This window comes from Branchiostoma lanceolatum, chromosome 4, assembly GCF_035083965.1.
Source record: "Branchiostoma lanceolatum isolate klBraLanc5 chromosome 4, klBraLanc5.hap2, whole genome shotgun sequence".
Lineage (NCBI taxonomy): Eukaryota > Metazoa > Chordata > Leptocardii > Amphioxiformes > Branchiostomatidae > Branchiostoma > Branchiostoma lanceolatum.
The window spans coordinates 1751278-1771189 of record NC_089725.1 but is presented as its reverse complement, the minus strand read 5'-3'; the positions used below and the strand labels follow the sequence as shown (position 1 = coordinate 1771189).

Here is a 19912-nt window from a genome sequence, read left to right as displayed (position 1 = left end):
CTGCTTATGATAAATGACTTTCAAAGTATACCTACAATGCAGCGGCCGTCACAATCCAGCCACAGAGGGCTTTCTCCAAACAAACCAACAAAAAACAAGGAATCAAACAAATCAAAGGTCTCATACGTTGATGAAGGTTAGACATCCAGGTAATAAGATACGCCCCAAATAGTTACTCAAGCAACTGGATAAAATTTTGAAACAGTCAGACGTTTCAGACAGCATCCACTATCTTTCGTCAGTGACTAAAGAAAGATCTGGTAGAACTAGCTTTTATACCAAAACTCTTGATAGATATGTTAATGAAGTGAAGACAATTTCAGATGGTTCAAAGATCTCATTTCTCGGGGTTTTGTGACTTTCTTGTTTCATCAATTATTGTGAATTTCTGGTTAATTCTGCATTTTTCTGCTTTTACTATGGACGCTGGCTCAGAGGTACTGCGGCACCAACTTTGGACTCGGGCTAAATTAGCATTTCAATGCTGCAAGTCTCCAGTTACATCATTTTTCGAATTACATCCTGTATTGTCTGTCCCAGAGCAGCGGGATCAAACTTGCACACACATACCAAGACAAAACAAAGACATAAAGAACATTCTGCTGCAGTAGCGAGGTCATACACAAGAGGGCCCAAAATCGACGTTGATCTTTAAAGCTTTGTCTTTCCAACAGCTACCCACATACCAAATGATATTACAAACCATCCAGAGGTTCTTAAGTTATGGTAACCACAGATATCCGGAAACAGAAACACACAGACATGCACACATGGACAGACATACATGCCGAAAACAATACCTATGTGAAACATATTGGTAAGAGCAATATCTCCGTTTTCACGGAGGTAACAATGTATGACGATGTGTTTTGCCTCCAGAAATAAGCACGCCTAGTGAGGCAAACGACAGAAACAGTAGGACCCGGCCAAGTTCACGGTTTCCAAAGGCCCGACAGGAGTTAGTAATGGACGCTATGGCATCGTCATTGCACTTAAGCCTACAAACAAAGCCATCAATACTAATGTAGGGGGTGGCCATTCTGGGGAATAGGAATTCTCAGCGGCCATTTGATAACTTCGGAGACTGAAAGGTTCAAGATCGTTGCACACACAAAGACTGCTGTCCAGTTTTCACTTAAGACGTTCCTCCTAATGTCTTTTATAACTTAAAGATAGAATGTAATTCTTGAAAATATGTGGGTCTCACTACGTACTAGTTAAACTTTCTTGGCGTAATTGCGAACAAATAAAGTGATGCATTTCTTCATAATTTCATTCAACAGGATAACAGATACAAAGTGGCGATGCGCTCAAGTAATGCATTCCTTCATATCAAAAGCAGCGCTTGACATAAGATAAATGAATATACACAAATAGACAAATAGATACACACAGGCAAAAAATATAACGATTTGCTATTTTGTTTGTTACTTGCTTATATATTGAATAGTAATTGTTATGATCTTATTGATAATCCCAGCTTGCGGAAAGACCCTCAAAAAGTTTCTGGTCTCCGCTGCATGTTGTTTTCCCTGCTGTTACCGAATGACTTTTTCTTTTTATGTGCAAATAAATAATAAACAATAAACATTGAAGAAACAAGTGATCAATTACTAACGTGATGCATCATGCCTTCCAGCCAACTTGTGGATGAAAAAAAAATCGTACTAATCGATTTTGACAACTTACCTAACGCATCATCGGATTCCCAGTGGGATCTGTAGTACGATCTCGACCGCCGATCCTTTCTACCGAAAGATCCCGGGAGCGACCCGGTTCGGAGCGTGCCGTCCGACAGCTTGGGCGGGAGCTGCCTGGAACCGTTCAGCGTCTTTATCTCGATGGTGGTGTCGTACCTGGAGCCCTCACACTGCTTCCTCATCCTGTCTGGTTGAGCCAGATAATCCAATCAACCCCTGCGGAGAGAACCGTGCAGGTGTTATCACAAGAAAGCCAACAACAGCACCTGTCACTGTAGACATGTTGGAAGCGATGGCAGTGGCTCGACACATGCGCTCTTGTACAACACTAAATCATCGCAGTGGATTTTAATTCCATGTCATCACGGTCTGCATGTAAGGTATCACATAATTTACAACAACGACGTTATATATACCTTCTTTATTTCTTGAGTGCGGGTCGTATGACCTCTGGGGGGAAAGCCAGTCAATGACTACAGCAAACCTTGGTTCAATTTTACACAAAAGCTGTGATTGAATGCAGCTCGGGCTATGTGCAATGTTTCAAAACTTAGCACGGCCCAGTAGACTGCCGAGAAGCTTCCTTTAAAGTTGTTATCGTCTACGCGCAGGATGTGTGTTCCTTTTACTATCGCGAAGCCAACAATCTAACAACAATATTCTAGAGCTGGGAAAATAATCAGACATTAGTAAATAGTTGGGATAAACCCAAAATTGCTGTCCACTTTACCAGTGTAAACCACCTACGCGTCTTTATGAATAATAGTTATCTAATGTTGCAAAAGATTTTGCTATATTGTGCTTGTTCAGTTCAGCTTTCTGCAGACAATTTGCAGCGATCATGCACTTATGTTCTTATATTTCTCTTTTAAAGGCGACATAGGCAGAGATATGTCATTGACGTAGTTTCTCGTATGATAGCCAGACAACTACGTATACACCTGTAACGGCTGACGTCTTGATAAATCTGCCTTGGACATACTCGCCTCGTCCTACCTTTTCAACGTTGCAACGATCAGAGAAGAAACCGAGCTCTTGTAGTAAAATGTAATAGTATAAGAGTACGTGTGTTAAGGATTCTGACACTAAATATTTCAATTGTGTTACCTGCATGTATATTTATGTTCTTGTATGTATTTAGCCCATTGGAACAGAATGTACGATAAAGATTTCTATTCCTGTTTTATAATGATATCATAATTATATCATAATTGTAATATCACAGCATCGGCGTACTGGCTATCATTTGGTTAGTAAAGGTATTTATGTACAAAACAAGTTTTCGTCATTTTTAAAAATGCACATAAAGAATTAAGTCTTACAAAGTTTTAAAACTTGAGTACTAGTAGTGCTATAGCAAAAAAGCAGCAGCAGCTGTAATAAGCGACCCAACCAATCTTTCTCCCTCTTTTTCTCCCTCTCTCCATCTCTCTCTCCATCTCTCTCTCTCTTGCTCGCTCTCGCCCCCGCCCCATCTCTCTCCCCAATCTCTCCCTCTCTTTTTGAGACTCACCACCGATCAGTTCTTCTTTAGAACAATTACTAAGAAAGGGGAGCTAGAAGATATTCTATTATGCCATTTTGAGGACCGCAGTTTAAAATCAATTCAACACGATTGCTCGCATTGTGTTTCACGGCTAGAATAAAGATGGAAGCTGTGGGGATGTTAAAACTACTAGCATACCCAGCCTTATCTACCTATATGTTGCATTAATAATTACAGTAGAGGCTGCGCAGGAATTATTCCCTCTGCATAGGTGGGCTGGGTTATACGTATCAGCCGACAGATCGCTTCAACCGCAGCGTGACTGCTGCACCCGCTACATTTTATATGTGTGTGTAACATAATAGAAGTTGCCCATATGTATTCATACAAACACTGCAATATAGCATACAGTCCTTACCTTTATAAGACGTGAATTAGCCAACAAAATGTTTCATTTGAACTCTCACATGCACATGGCGTCCAGTTTTCGACCACACGACTCGACAATGTCACGGTACAGCCACCGAGAGCGGATGCTTTATCTACTATACGCCCGACTATACGCCCTGTACGTAATATGAGAGCGCACAGATTCCTAGATGAATGCGTTTACTGTTCTACTTCCCCTGTATAGTGATGAATTATAGAGATCGAAATCTATTATGAAGTAATCTCTATGGAAATCCAACAGTCGTTATTGAAAGCGCAAGGCTCCCTGAGCAAGTTACCTTCTTCAATAATCACGCAAACTTTTCCCAAACAGTTCTACCCTATCGATTGGTTGATGCGTACACGTACGACTATGTATATAGGTGTACCACTATTGGTGTCATATACATGTGTAATGTCATGGCGTCCCCCTGGAAAGAGCGGCCATTTCCCAATCACCTCGTTAACATTCACACACCGTCAAAAATGGGAGAAACTGGAGTTAAATAACGCGCAGTGTATGGCGAGTCGAGGAGTTGGATTAACTACCTCATAAGCGCAGTTCAAAATGGAGGCTCACGGGGGAACGGTGTATAAATCACGGTACCCTTATTGCAGTGACCGACCTACCCACACGGTTGTGTAATAAACCTTGTACATGTGCCTTCCTGGAAAAACACATGGTGCCGATTGGACTACTTGATAAGGGGGGGGAGGATTTACGGAACAGGACCAGGGACATTCTTTATTCGATGGCATTTATGTATTTTTCTAGACAATACTCAGATTACAGACTAATTTGCATTATTGATGTGAATGTGCCATAGTCAATTCGTCTAAGCGGTGAATGCACTATGATAGGCATCTCATACTTCCGACATGTGTAGGTCAGTGAAAGGTGTACATATCTTTTCATATATTATGCAAAGGTAGAGGTTATTTGCATAAGCAAAATATCTCATGGCGGTATGAGGCCCACCAACGTTTTTTTCTCTGTGTGACAAAGGCTTTCAGGTGCTATTTAGCTTTCTTGCTTCCATGTTGTATACACCTGATACAATTATTTACCAACATTCTTTAATGGATGTGTGTCTTTTTTTTACCGATGATTTTTTTTTAATCTGGTAAACTATTCTCAAAATCACACTTCACAAATCTTGGCTTGTGTTAGCTTCGTGTTTTGGCTTATGTTATACTCAAATATTTCCTTAATAAGACCATTTGATTGCAAAGCGCCTCCCTCCGGCGTTCATCCTAATTACTTCAGGTACTGTTGGAGACAGCGCTGCAGCGGTGCATAATGATACAAATCATATGCACCTTCGTTCAAACGACACGATGGTATTGTAGTTACCTCAGTAGTAGGAGGTATCGTTTTCCTTTTTGTGTCTCTTTGTCTGTTTACCTGTTTTTGTTTCCGCCGTTATAACCATATGCTAGGCACGTCTCACCACAGAGTGACAGGAAGCGAAGGACAAGAGGTCAGAGTTGTGGAAGTGGCAGTAAGTGGAGTTCAGAGTTGGTAGAATCAATCATCTGTCAACCTTGTGTGACATTCCAGGTCATGGGGTTAATGAGATATTCGGATAATTCTTGGGGCAGTATTGTTTTTGGTCTGCTTATTTGTTTTGTGATCTGTCAATCATTCATTCTCCATGTGCTAGCCATGTTTTCCCAAGGGTAACAGAAAGTGATCAATGGACACATGTAAAGTTAATCAAAACCTCATTTGCATAGATAGATTAGCTACAATCAAACAGTGCCTATGAGAAACGCTATATACTTCACGGAGGTATGATATGTTCGAATCCTTCTTATAAATGTTCCGCTTATTCGTGTGCTGTCAAATAGTAAATATTATCATATAAATTACCCTTGCTGAAAAATGTGCTTTCAAATCTACTAAAAATACGTGCAAGAAAACAAGGAGACGACTTAATTTCGTTGAAGTGGAAACGTGCTTTAGTAAAATCTACAGTCACACTGTTGTGCTGTGAGAATTCCAATCAACTAACAATCAACAAGGTATTAACCGCACGATCGCAATAAAGACCTTAAATATAAATTATCATCGCATTGCTTCAAAATGGTTGCGTGTGTTGTCATTACAGTAAATTGATTGAATTACTGCAAGTTGTGCAGCTACGAGAATTATTATTGCTCTGCTTAAATTAAACCTATCAAATCACTGTTGTTTCTAATGCAATAAATGAGCTGTGCTGCAATGAATGGTACCAGACACGAGAAGCTACGTCGGGGCCTGACTCAATTTCTTTGAAATGTGTTTTCTATTCTAAATTTGCATATTGTGGATGTATGAAGGTGATTTAATTTACAATGGAAACGAAAGTATTGAACGTGATACATGGTTTACGTAAACGCTCCTATCGCAAGTTCATAAGTTTATGTGACTTTATCAATTAAATAAAAAACTCACGATATCGTACTATACTTAACATTTTCTGATATTATAAACTTTAGACATTGGAACCGTAAAGAACACATATATTTGACCAAGGTCAACATAGGTACAGTGCAAATTAATCTAAACCATACGGGACACCAGCATTACGCGAAATTCAATATTTAAAGACGCTTTAAAGTATTCGTAGAGGTTATATCAAGCAATGACCCGTAACCTTTACGTATGCTTTGAGTTATGCTTAAAGATTGTGTTCCTGCGGCACAGTAATTAGGATTTATAAAGTTTCAACAAAGCATGATTAAGCTTCTCCATGTTTAATTTTGTCGTCTCATCCTATTTCAACCACATTTGCATATTTGAGCTCTTAGACAACCGTTTCAGAGTTGTCTCGACTGAATACCCAATTCGCTCTGTGTTTGCCTGTGTGGAAGGTCGATATCCATTATGATTTGTCCATGTACGCAAATATTTCACCCCAGTAATGGAGACAACAATCAAGTTACCGTCTGGGACGGTGACTTCCATTAGCTCAAGCCCAGGAACGATCGAGCTGCCCTTGACAATGAGTGCCTTGATGGCTTCCAAGCTGTAGGATGTATTGTAGCCCACCTACCCCTTGATTCTCACCATTCATCAAACGTTATCGCGCCCATCACACATAACTGTATGATTACGTCTATAAAGAGGCATGGTTGAATACATTATTGCAGATACTCTGCCTATCTGGGTGGTCCAGCATCTGGCTTCGTGTGATAATCGGATTCAGTCAGCCTCCTGCTGTTTCCTACGTGGGTCCTCCCGGTGTGGAACGTAAAGCCGCTTAATGGGATATGTCCTCACCCTCTACAGCATTTGTTACACCAAGTTTAGCGAATGTTGCGCCAAAAGTCTGTGAAGGATATTCATTTAGTAGGTGGCGTATATCATCAGATATCGTTTATCAGATAGTTCTGCTGTACTTTTACCGCCGCATCTCTAACTCACTAGGCGTCGCCCGTGTGTTTGTAAAACCCTTGTCACACTGGCATAGCTGACAATGGTCTCCGGACCGTCTCCGGACCATGGTTGGTAGTAAGTCGTCGTGAGCAAGGTTATTTGTGGTCGGAGAGGTTGCCTAGAAGTCTATATACATGTAAGTTGTCTGTGCCTGCCGACTTGCCGTACTTTGATAAAAATCAAACTTGGGAAAGTCACATTCTGATTCGATGCGATCAGAGAAGTGAACTGGAGTTAGAATAGTATGAATTCCAGCCTTCTACTAACCCAGTGACGACCTTGGTTAGGGAGTGGTCCGGAGCAAAGTCATGGGAAGGTTCTGAATGTGTGACGGGGATTTGCAGCAGTTCAAAATGTCATAACGCCTGGACAGACGAAAGTCATGTCCCGAGACAACCTTCCTTATCATCAAACATCAAACGTGCACTGCATGTACTCATCAATAATAAAGTTATCTCCGTAACATTTTTTACTACTTTATCTTTGACTAACGACGCTCTCTTCATGTTTGGCATGTCTGATTTTGTCAAATACAGAGAAGGCTAGAGCTTTCATATTCAATAGGACATGTTTGTTGTAAGTTCGATTTACTAGCGATAAACCCAAAATGACATTTCGATGACGCAGCATACGAAGATGAGAATCTTCAGTAGCAAAAGAGACAAAAATAACACAGAGGAAGAGATGGTACACGGGGGATATGTTTGTTAAGATATATCGGGTCATGCTGATTTGATTATATAGATGACATCCTCTGGGAACCCCAAGACTTATGCAAGCGTGAGAAAATATGTGGGCAAAAACAAGTTGCCTTCATTATAAAATCTAAAATTATACATGTAGGTCGAACAAATGAATGAACAAATAGAACATAATATACCAAACAACAAAAAATTGTTTCTATTTTTTGTTCTTTAACATATTCTTGGAAAACTTCGCTTAGGGAGCTCGACATACAGTTTTAAAGGAGTAACTTAACGATGAAATTAGTGCATTTCACGATAGACATTGTATAAGATTAGTATCCGTTTTTCGATAACTTTCTTGCAATTTGCGCCATATGTTTGCTCATTTTGATGCCTCTTTACATGATCTACATTATGGTTCCAAACTTTTTTTTCAAATTGGTGAAACTTAATACGTACGGATGTCATCCATATAATCAAATCAGTGTGGCCTTTTCACACAGCAAACATTCCAGGTAGTAATATCAACACATCGTGGTGTCCACTTTGCATTCGTCCCGCGAACTACCATTACGCTAACGATTGCACCGTCAAGCCGGCTTCCTTCCAACTTCATTCTTTACCGCTAACCAGTTAAGAATTGCTTTATTATTGCTGTTCTTTTGTCACGGCAGGCGCTGACCCCGTAGTTCTCTTAAGCCGCTTAGGCCAAGGGTCAGTACTACATACATCAATAATACGAACAGCAATTACAGCTTAGCATCCATCACGCCCTTAAAAGCAGTCTTGCAAATGGCTATTAGAAGAAAAATTATCGAAAGCTCATTTTGGAACGCTGTGCAGAGTAAGTACATCGATACCACAGCGACTAATCTTGGACAGTGGTATTAATTTGGAAAATAAGAAAACCGTCAGTATTGTACCTGAGTGTAGTAATGTATTTGTAATAACGATATCCCATGTTTTACACCGCTTGTCAGCATCTACTGCTTCTTGCAGTTATGTATATGTTACAAGCTCTTTATTGACTTTAAACTTGAGAGTACAACACTGAATGCACGTTGATTTTATTTCGTATATCAAATTATTTATTTGTATTTAGCAAATGTATATGTACACGGGAGTATAGACCAAGAAACGTTAGGCTTGACTTTCTGTCTAGCACATTTAATGTCAAGCTTGAGACAAGGGCATTTTTTTTTCAACAACCAACACATAATATACGTAATCTTCTTACAACTCACAACTTCGAACACCAGGTGATAACTTTTTTTCTGGAGGCAAAGCATTGACACTGAAGAAGGGATTAAACGGCAATATTAGATACTAGGCGTTTTTTTAGAATTATAGCTGTGTAGGTGCCGTACTGTTAGTATTTCATACTTTGTCACATGTTTACTTCTCATGTTTATTGATGCCCCTTATTAAATACGCCTGTTTTGCTTCAGTGCAGCATGACTAATTGTTGCTTGATGTTGCAATGAAAAAAAAGGATTAACAAAAGCAGTTTATCTAGTAATTTCTTTATAGAGATTTTTTCCAAGTTGTGTAAGGATAAACATAACCTGTTGCAATCATATTTTCAATATGTCGACCAGAAGGCCAGACTGAAAGTTTTGATTCACTCACACCGTGAAAGGACTTTACTCGTTTCGATAAGTGTGGTGCCATTGGTGGAGTCTTTGCCGTGCTCAAAAGTGCGGCTCTCCTCATGGGACCTTGGCATTATGTCCCATCCAAGAAGACGTCCCTAACCAAATTGCAAAGCAAGGTGCTCATTACACATAAGTCCAATGGATACTAGATAGATGTAAAATTCCTTTTCTGCAAAACTTGGGCCTGTCCGGCATCCGAAACCAGAACCTCCGGATTCTAGGTCAACAACCCTAACCACATGACGACATTTGCCACCTTTAAACAACTTGATAAATTATTCATCAGGATATACCTTCTGGCCATCAATGTAGACAGGAGTGGAGTGTAAAAAGTACATAAATAAAGACCATTGGCGACTTGCTTTGCACACATTTATACAATGCAATACTAGGATCACATTTCCAAACCAGCAGTGTGCGGAAACGGAAATATCACATAAAAGACAACAAAACACGCAAAAAAATCAGAAAATCGATTCAATTCCAAGTCATCGAGAGGGTATTCAGAAAAAAGTTCTAAATTATTCAAACAATTAAGATAGAAATTTGAACATGTTTGAACTTATCTGTATATTTTTGGAAATATTTTGAAAGTAACTGCCCAAATATCACTTTATTTAGCACAATTTTCAAACATCTATGTGATTTTGTCATTGTTTTTATTTTCCCTATGGTAAATTTGGGCTATTGCTCCCATAAAAGTAGGTGCTAATAACATACTTTAGTCGGCCTTAATTTTCAATGTTAGAAAGTTTTCTAACATTTTGGAACACATTACAAATATCTAGAACAGCAAATAAATGTTAGAAATTGTTCCAAACAGTTACTTGACTCACATAGATTGTTACAAAGGATTTGAAAATGTTAGAACAAATTCAACAAACACCCACTCGGTAATGTGGAATTGACTCTAATCATGATCATTATTTGGATACATAATTATGTTGAGCCCAACATACTGTTGGGCGCAACATATTGTGTTCGTTAGGTTTCTTTCTCCTGTCAAATCTTGTAATCGACGCAGCCCGGTCGTCCCTGTACTAACTGAGCTGAAATTTGGTATACAGGTAGAGTGGGTAAATACCCTGGGAGATTTTTTAATTTTTTCGATATTGACCTTGAAAGTGATTTTATTGAGGTTTTTCTGACCAAAAACGTACATTTTGGACTCCTGTGCTCTGGAAATACATCCAAATGACCTGAAATTTACTATGGGGGTACATTGAACAAATATTCAAAGAATCCCATTTGCACTTTTGGCATACAACACTTCAAAATACGATTTTAGAGGGTATTTTGGGGAGAACATCGGCTATTTTCCTCATATGGGGTCACTGACCTTTAGGTCACATCTTTATTCATCTGGCCAGGTGGACTAATTCGGTCAGCCAACGAGAGAGCGCGTTGTAACACGGAATTATCAAGCTGAACCTGATTGGTTAAAATAGTCAATTTAATTAGGGGCATACTCTGACAGGTACAGGCACAACTTCATCACTCCCTGGCTCCCATCCTTGCGCTGTTATTGTTGTGTCCTACTGAAGTTAAGTGCAATTGAGAAGGTTCAAAACTTTTCTGGTGGTATTTTTCGACACACACGGTGTTTTTCTTATTTTAACACTGCATGGAAACAAAGATTTCCACAAGCTTGCAAGCTTGGACACTATGGTGAAACTTGACATTTCCTCGCTATGTACACGAATTTTCTACCCCTGTGTCACCAAGATTGGACACCAGTGCACACAATAGTGAACACAAAGTGTCCAAAGTTTCCCACCTAGGAAACATCCCGTGTCGGGACGTTGACAATAACATTAACAATAACAATAGAGAGTTGTGAAATGCGTTAAAATTTACCTTGAACAAGGAGGCCCTTGCTTTGAGTAATTGTTTAAATTTTTTGGCTAAAAATGACGTAAACGATTTCAAATACCAACATTGCAGACATACAACAAGCGTTAGCCTCTATGCCACAGTCGCTTTTTGCATGGGGAGGGAAATTGGCGAAACATGTTGCATTTGCTCCCGCAAATGTTGCCTTTCTAGTTTTGTATATATTTCTTGATAAACACTTTTATTTTCATTTCCTGCAAACAGCCCGGCTGTTGCTCCGGTTTGGAAATGTGACCTTAGTATAACACACCGTGTCCGAGCCAAAGTCCATAGCCCTGGCAAAAAGGTAAGAAACATCATCATCATCAGCCGACGTGCTTACGGACCGTCGGGGTTATACCGCCCCTCACGGGGTGACATACCCTTTCGTTGGCCGATACAAGACGGGGATGCGCCAGGTCTCCCGTCCGGGTGAATGGTGTAAATCACCGTAAGAGACATACATAGACGATTTCCATATATACTTTAGGACTATGCATTTGCCTTTATTATTTCAGCCAAGAGCAAAAAGGACAAAACTATCATTTCCCCACGCATAAGCCTTTAAGCGCCGCTTGGATTTAATAGACGAATGCTTCTTTTTCACAGATGATGAATTATTATATGCTCAGAAAACAATTTTCCTCCGTCTGGGTGCCCCATTGTCGCCATGTTTTCCTCCCCTTACAAGCAGAAGCTGTGAATACTCCAAACCATTTGAGCCCGTTATTGTAACGCCCAGGGCAAGGATTTCCTCACGTTGCCTCCTGGTCAGTGTGGCGATTTGCCGTACTCCAAGCGAGCAATCACCATGTTAGTAACACCTTATGTGAATTATGTATTTGTAATGGTCTTCAAGCCTTTCCATCCATGTCTGACGGCAATGTTAATAGCATATTTAGAAGTATACTGGTCATATATTTCTCGAACTACGGCTTAGAGAAGGACAAGGACATATTGTATGCGGGTCAAGCTATAGACTTTTTTATACACGTTTGCTCCATGCATTATGACTAAATAAACGCCCCTTAGCCACATTTTTTTGCATTAAAGATCGTTACCTTGTCCTCTGCAAATCTTAAGAATGATGACAGTGCAGCCAAAATTTCATATGTAGCTGACCAGCAAACGGATCTTGTTCAACCTGCATAGACTTAACCTACAAACGCCACCGTTCATTGCTGTTTCAATTTGTCACAATCATTATGCCATTGCCAGACCCTTTCTTTAAGCACCCGCACCAAACATTACAATTGGGGAAGGAGGAAGTATATCAACTCTCTTGTGTGATTTAAATGTTGGTATAATGAATGAGCCTGTTATTAATTTGCGACAAAAATATACATTTTGCTTCCACTCTTCCGTAAGATCTCAACTGTCATGGCTACAGCAGAAGTGAAGAAATAGGAAGCTTTGAAAATAAGCCTGAGCATTATAATTGTGAAAGGAGGAAGTATATCAACTCCTCTGTGTGATTTAAAGGTTGGTATAATTAATAAGCTTAGAATCAGTTTGCGAAGATACGCTTTGCTTCCTGTCTTTCGTTACATGTATGCTGTCATGGCTAAATCAGAAGTGAGGAAATGGGAAGCTTTGAAAGCAAGCTGGAGCTCGTTATCGTACCGGCTGGCGCCGAGCTCAAAAAGACTCGCCCAGATCAAAGCCTTTGAAAAAAAAGTCGATTCAAACCTAATTGGACAGGTTTGTTTAACTTGATACCGCATCAAAGACTTCGCCATTATTTTCATTTAATGTGGCCCCTGGCACCCGCCCGATGAAATGCTGTCAGATTTATGATCTTCTGGGCAATACATTCGACAAGGAGATATCGGATTTCAGAAGATTCTTGGAAGAATGAGATAGTGGTCACACTGTGCGTGAGTCGAATACGAAGAAGACGTGCTGCGCTGTAAAAGTGTGTAGAGTCTCTCCATTTATTCTCATATTGGACAGTTTGGCAAAGCGTTTGGTAAGGGATGTCCCTGAAACTAAACTGGTAGCAGCCTCACAACTGAGCTCCTGATTCCAATTCGTTAGCAACTGGGAAACCCCGGTTCAAATCCCGGGAAGGAAATCTCGGTTGGCGCTAGACCTGCCTTACGGAAGGGACCAAAAAGGGGGGTCCCATGTTCGAGGAGGTGCCTCGAGCACGTTAAAGAGGAAGGGCAGGCAATCCCTCCTGGTGAAAATATACCCTGAAAGGAAACTTGCTAACCTATGTGCCACTAGGCACTACAAGGTGACCAACATTAACAGGCAACTTTTGGCAACGGACGTATATAGGAATAAGTTCATTACAAAGCAATATCTATGTATTCAATGAATCATGTAGGGTGAGGAATATTCGTCAAGTAAGGTGTCCCCTCCCGGAACAATTTCTGGAATCAGGTTCTCCAGACAAGGGTTACCAGTCAATTATCCCTAAACGCAGTTCATTACCCTATGAATACGACCCAGTCTTACAGAAAAGTGGCCATTTGGAAGGAAAAGACGCACACCTTCCCCAAAGCATGCGCCACCGTTTGAATAAAAGTGTTTTCCTATTATGATGATGACGAATTGCTAGGTTACCGACCTGAAGCCTCTGGGTGGGGCTCGAATTTAAAGCAGACCAGACAGTAGGGCGATTTACTCGTCTGACATATAAGGAGGTTCACGATTGTTAGTGCGCATGTGCAGCTAAATGCATTGTGTGTAGTATGTCAAAGGTGAAGGCCCCGAGACATGTACAACACACGTCTAGACATTCTCATGCAAATCGAGACGAAAGTTGAGACTGTTTTCAAGTTAGGGGGCCTTCCCCTTTAAATGGGCACCCCCAGTTTATTTGGGGTCTCAATTCAAGGTTGCACACCTTCAAGTCTAGCGACTGTCTCTTCCAGGAAATACTTCCGAGCCAAAACAACTGTGTATAGGAATGAAAGATATCCCTCTAGCTATAAGAACAACACAGTTTCAGTTTCTTCAACCTCTCCAATTTATGTACATTTTAGGGGGGAAAAGTATTTTCCCGTCACAAATGAGGCGCAAAATTAGGCATGTTCGCGTGGAATCAAGCCCATCACCAAAAGTTTTGACACGATAATGACTGTTATTGTCAGAAAAAGAAAACTCTAACGTATAATCAAGCCAATTATAAAGAACATCTTAACACTGAGATTTTTACAATAGCCCGACGCGCGAGGAAATGCAACACGCCCAACAGAACGCAGCAAAGGTCAATCTTAGGCCAAAGGGCGGTTCACTTTCAACGCGGACGGTTATCCGGAAATAAGGCTCGGGCAGGAAGCCTATTTTCATCAAAAAACACATCGATTTTTACGCTTTTCAGCCGTGTTGGTATTTCATGTCATTTTAAAGCAGATTGTGAGAAATGTGAACTCAAACCTCGACACTCGAAGCCCGTTCGTCACTTTTTGTCGCGCACTACCACGGACTATCGCGGAAGAATTGGTGTGTGCACTGTTTACATATTACACACAATGTACTTCAATGAGAATCGTAAATCTCCTTATTCCTGAAACAACAACACTACTCTACTTAAAACCATCTATGCTGACTAGATCCTGACTACTTTTTCTTGCACATATAAGCGATGGGGCGCCATGACTATTACGGTGGTGAGGGGGACTGCCTATGATGACAAGTGGTGGTGACATATTATTGACAAATCAGAAAAAAAGATAATGACAGTGCACATATTACCTCACTTATTCATGATAACGAGATATGAGCTTGCAAAGGTCATGATGGTAAACTAAATGCAAATGGATTGGAGGACCCCAAGAATTTGAAAGCAGACCTAGTTCTTGATGTTGGTATAGTTGAAACACTTTTTTATGACTAACAACATGATTGCAGATCCCAATGCCTCACATCTAGCTAGCTTACATGTAGATTTTTAGGTAGCTTATGTCAGCTCATACGTTTGCTTTGCTGTGACATTTTTTGCATATTGATTTTGGCAACATTTCCGTGCCGACCCCCACCCCCTCCCCCCTCATCAGAAATGGCGGCGATACAAAGTTCTTTGGACACAGCTAGGTGTTTGTAATCAACCGCTTCCGCAGGGCAATTCTGACTGGTTCTCTCACGCACTACAGCAAGGTGTCGCTGCTAACAAATGCTGTCCCAAATTGTGTTAAATTATTTTCACATATAGATAGGTCAATCAATCGTTCGCAGGCATCAGTGTCTGATGCATTGCGGCTGCAGACATGCATAGGGCTCGCCAGGCTGGTCTGCTCTCGGCATAGACCTCCCAGTCGGTCCTGGTGATAACCAGCCCCTGGAGCGTGTTGAAGATCTGGTCTTCCCATCTTTCTACCCATAGGTAGTACATGTATATGTATGAATTGGTTTGGGATCGCATCTCTTAGCAGCGACACCTAGCTGCAGTACGAACAAGCTATCAGCCACCAAAAAGTCAAAACCATAGCACGTCCAGGTCAAAAGATACTAAAACGGAAGTTTTGCTGCAGTACCAAGGTCACATACCAGGGGGCCCAAAATCGACCTTGAACTTCGGCTTCACAACACCTGCCCACATACCAAATATCATCGTAATCCATCGAGAGGCTCTTGAGTTATGGTGACTAGAGTAGTCCGGAAACACAAACAGACAAACAAACAAGCAAGCAAACAGACAAACAAACAAACAGACACACACAGACACACCCAAAATTATATCTCCATTCTTCATGGAGATAAATAGAACCAGTCAGAATTGCCAAGGGGGAGGTGACAAAATGTCACCGAAACGTCGATCTTGAATAAAACACTTGGTTGTGCACAAAGAGCTTTGTTATTCAGTGGTTTATTGACCCGATGAAACTATTTAGAGAGGTTTTAAAGACCCACTATGTAGTTTTAGGCCAATACAGAAAGTAGATTTTCCTCCTTTTTGTTGCATAGCAAGCTTTATTAACTCTATAGAATTGCTTACCGATATTCAGGAAGGGAGGTTACAACATTACTGCACCATACAAACAACTTAAAAAAACTGTTATCCTCCATCCAAAACAACACATAGTGTGAAATTAACACATGGCCACACATGGCTTCTGTACTTCTTATCAGGCTGATTGCCCAGTGGGGTGCCTGTTTACAGTTCACCAGTTTCTGTAAAAAATCATCCTTACCAGAGTTCTTGCAGTTTTTAAGGGAAAATAACCACACTTTATTGATACCCTTCAAAGTAGACTCTCTAGAATAAATTAATAGTTGTATTCTACCCTCTTGGAAAAAGATATATAAGTGTTTCCAAAGAAGAAGAGCTTCATGACATTTGGCAGTCTAAAGTGTGCCTAAGTGATTAGACCACCATGGGGGTCCTCCAGTGCACTGGGATGTTATTGTTTATCTACTATTGAGGTGGTGTCCGGGAGTTTTTGTTTTGTTTTTGTACAGTTCACAAACACCAAAAACAGATGAAATAATGAAGAAAATATGCTGAAAAGGGGTTATACATGTCAGTACCTGCCATTAACATTAAGATTTATTCACAAGAATATTTTCAATTTTTGCGCCAAAATCCTACATAGTGGACCTTTAAGAGCTCTTTACATAGATGCAGCTGAAAGAGACTACCGGGTAATTGATGATTCCAAATATCCGTATGTAGAATTTAGATTAAAGCGCTGGCGTTCATGCAAAAAAACTTTTAGTGCTTTGACTTATTTTTTTTTTGCTCTCTGAAGGTCTTTCAGTGTCACATCTCTCGGTGTGAAGGTCAACTTTTGTATCCGAATTAGAATCTAAAGGCTCTGGGTTGAAATCCATAAAAGGCCCCAATGTTGTGTTCTTGAGAAAGTTGTTTAACATCTATTTCCTCTCTTTAGTCGACTTAAAATGAGTGACTAGCTTTGGTTAGAGACGTCCTCTCGGACGTAATATCGAAATACCGTAGTTGAAGAGAGCCAAACTCGAGCACACTAAAGATCCCACCCCACTTATCGAAAAAAGTAGGGGTCCATCCCGGTGTGATTGGATCAAACCTCACAGCCCGGTTTTATGCAGTTTGTACCTTCTGTGTATAAAACTGGTGTGTTGTGCCTAAAGGCGGTTATCCGGTTATGCGAAACAAAAATAACGTCAGAGGTACATATACCACACCTGATGATCATAGAATGGCATATTAAGAGCAAATGTCTGTAAGGATCAAACAATGGTGGCAGGGGTCAAAAAATCGATTCGGCTCATATTTTGCACAGTGATAGTACTTGGTCCACTATCCCTCAAAATAGCTTTCTTTTTGCTCAACACTGATTGTTGCCATGGCAACGGGCCAAACAAGTTTTGGGGCCATTTTCCTTCATTTTGGTATGTCAAAAACATGAAAATTGGCTCATTTTAGGACATGATTACGAGCAGATGCTTGAATTTAACGGGAAAACAAAAACTGGGCTAAAAACAACAACTATTTAGCTTTACTAGAATAGCTTGGAAGTTTTCAGAAATTCAAGTTGAAGTGCTTGGGCAACCTCAAAACAATACAGTGTTTGTAGCTTGTGAAAAAAGGTAATTTTGTCCCAACTTTGAAACGCTGTAAGTCCAAAGATGGTGTTTTGTTTTGCTTCAAATTTACATAATATATACATCCAAGTAGTACCTATCAGGTAATTGTTTGCAAATTTTGGTATCTATTTTGGTTGTTACGTAACTGTCCTCAGAAGTAGGTCATTTTTTATGTTTGACGAAAAATATGATGTTGGGCCATATTTAAAGCCCAATATATGGGAAAGTAAAAAAGTGATCTACTTTAAATTCATGTCAAAGGTAATCCTATGCATGTTCTATCAAATGAATGGTTGCAGAGGTTGGTGTCTAATTTCGTTGCTGTGTACTTGTCCCTTAAAGTAGGCCATATTTTCGATATATGCGGAAATCAACATTTTTTGGCTAACTTTGAAGCCCTGAAGATGTCAAAGTAGGATGTTTTTTCAATTCAATCTTTTATCAGATGTACCCCTGTGTATTGTATATCGAATGAATGCCTTCAACGGTTGGTGTCTTGTTTCGTTGCGGTGGACTTGTCCCTAAAAGTAGGCAATATTTTCGACATATGCGGAAATCAACATTTTTGGCTAACTTTGAAGCCCTGAAAATGTCAAAGTAGGCTGTTTTTTTCAATTCAATCTTTTATCAGAAGTACCCCTGTGTAGTGTCTATCAAATGAATGCCTGCAAAGGTTGGTGTCTTGTTGCGTTGCTGTGTACTTGTCCCTAAAAGTAGGCCATATTTTGGGCATGTATGGAAATGATATTTTGGGCTATGTTTGAAGCCCTGAAGATGTCAAAGTAGGATGTTTTTTTCAATTCAATCTTTTATCAGAAGTACCCCTGTGTATTATCTACGAAAGTGATGCCTGCAAAGGTTGGTGTCTTGCTCTGTTGCCGTGCCGTCCCTAAAAGGAGGCCATACTTTGCACATATACAGAAACTAGCATTTTTTTTGCGCTTTGTCGCCTTCGCGACAAAACGCTATGTCTTGGCTCTTACCTTCGATGCATGCAGGATGCTTCGATGGTACTTGGTTCAACACTGTGTCGCACACAATAAGACCTTATATGGCAAGACCTTCCAAAATTGTTGTATAGCCGTTGCCTTATATGGCAAGGGAGCCAGGCAGGCTTGATTTGCATGACACATAGGAGGGCGACCGCATGTAACTGCTACAACTGTTCGGAAATATCATTGCATTGTGGTTTCGGACTTTCATATCCTGAAAAATGACCATATTGCATCTATACCACAAGATTGCAGAAGAAAAAAAATGATTTCGTCAAGAAAACGACCAAAAATCGACATAAATGATACCATGTAGTGAGGTTAAAGCATTATGTACAATGGTGCATGGTACACACTACAACTTAGCTCAACTGGTAACGTCGTAGTACTTCGCATCCGGAAGATCCGGGATCAAGTTCGCGCATGGATTTTTTTTTTCATTTTAGATATTAAATATCAAATATATATATATATTAATATTATATAAATCTATCAATATCATAATTATGAATATCATTTTTTTTATCGATAAATAAATAAATATTTTATTTTTGTTATTTTCAAATAATCATTTAATATATACAAGGCCTTTGTCTTATGAACAGGACTTCATAGATTCCAAACCCGGCATTCGAATTTTTCTGTTCATTGTAATGGAAAATACCGTGCAGCGGCTCCTTTGCGCGGTAAGATGATTTTTGCAAAACACTCGCCACTAAATTTCTATTCCCGATGTAAACAGGGGCTCTTGATGTTGTTTGCAAAACAGCGATCCTTTGTTACAGTAGCAAATGCTCCATTGTTCAGTATCGACTTCATTCAGACAACACGGACGTGGAAAGTGACGCCGCTCGGCACAAAAATATTGGAATGTTCATGAATTTTAGCAAAATTATCCAGGAAAATAAGGAAGAAATGTTGCAGATGCGGAAACCAGAATAATAGGGATGAGGTAGCTGTTAATTGGTTTGAACACTTGTTTGACATTTGGTAGTCATTTTAGATAGAACCTTAGCTGTTATGAATTTCTATTTCACTTAATTACCATAGTGCTGATGATTCAATGGTGCTTTTTTCAAATTGTATGTTTTATTGCGTGCTATGTACATAATTACATTGATAGCTTTTGTAATGAGCCTATTGTACATTTTAGAA

General features: G+C 40.0%; 1 protein-coding gene across 1 annotated transcript in view; it reads right to left on the bottom strand.

Moving 5' to 3' along the window:
• The window catches only part of LOC136432208 (angiopoietin-related protein 7-like), a 111332-nt gene that overhangs the window by 19345 nt on the left and 72075 nt on the right, over positions 1 to 19912 (bottom strand). The window contains exon 4 of the mRNA XM_066423251.1: positions 1690 to 1916. Coding sequence (XP_066279348.1) covers positions 1690 to 1882 — 193 coding nt within the window. The 5' untranslated portion in view covers positions 1883 to 1916. The remainder of the gene's footprint in view (positions 1 to 1689; positions 1917 to 19912) is intronic.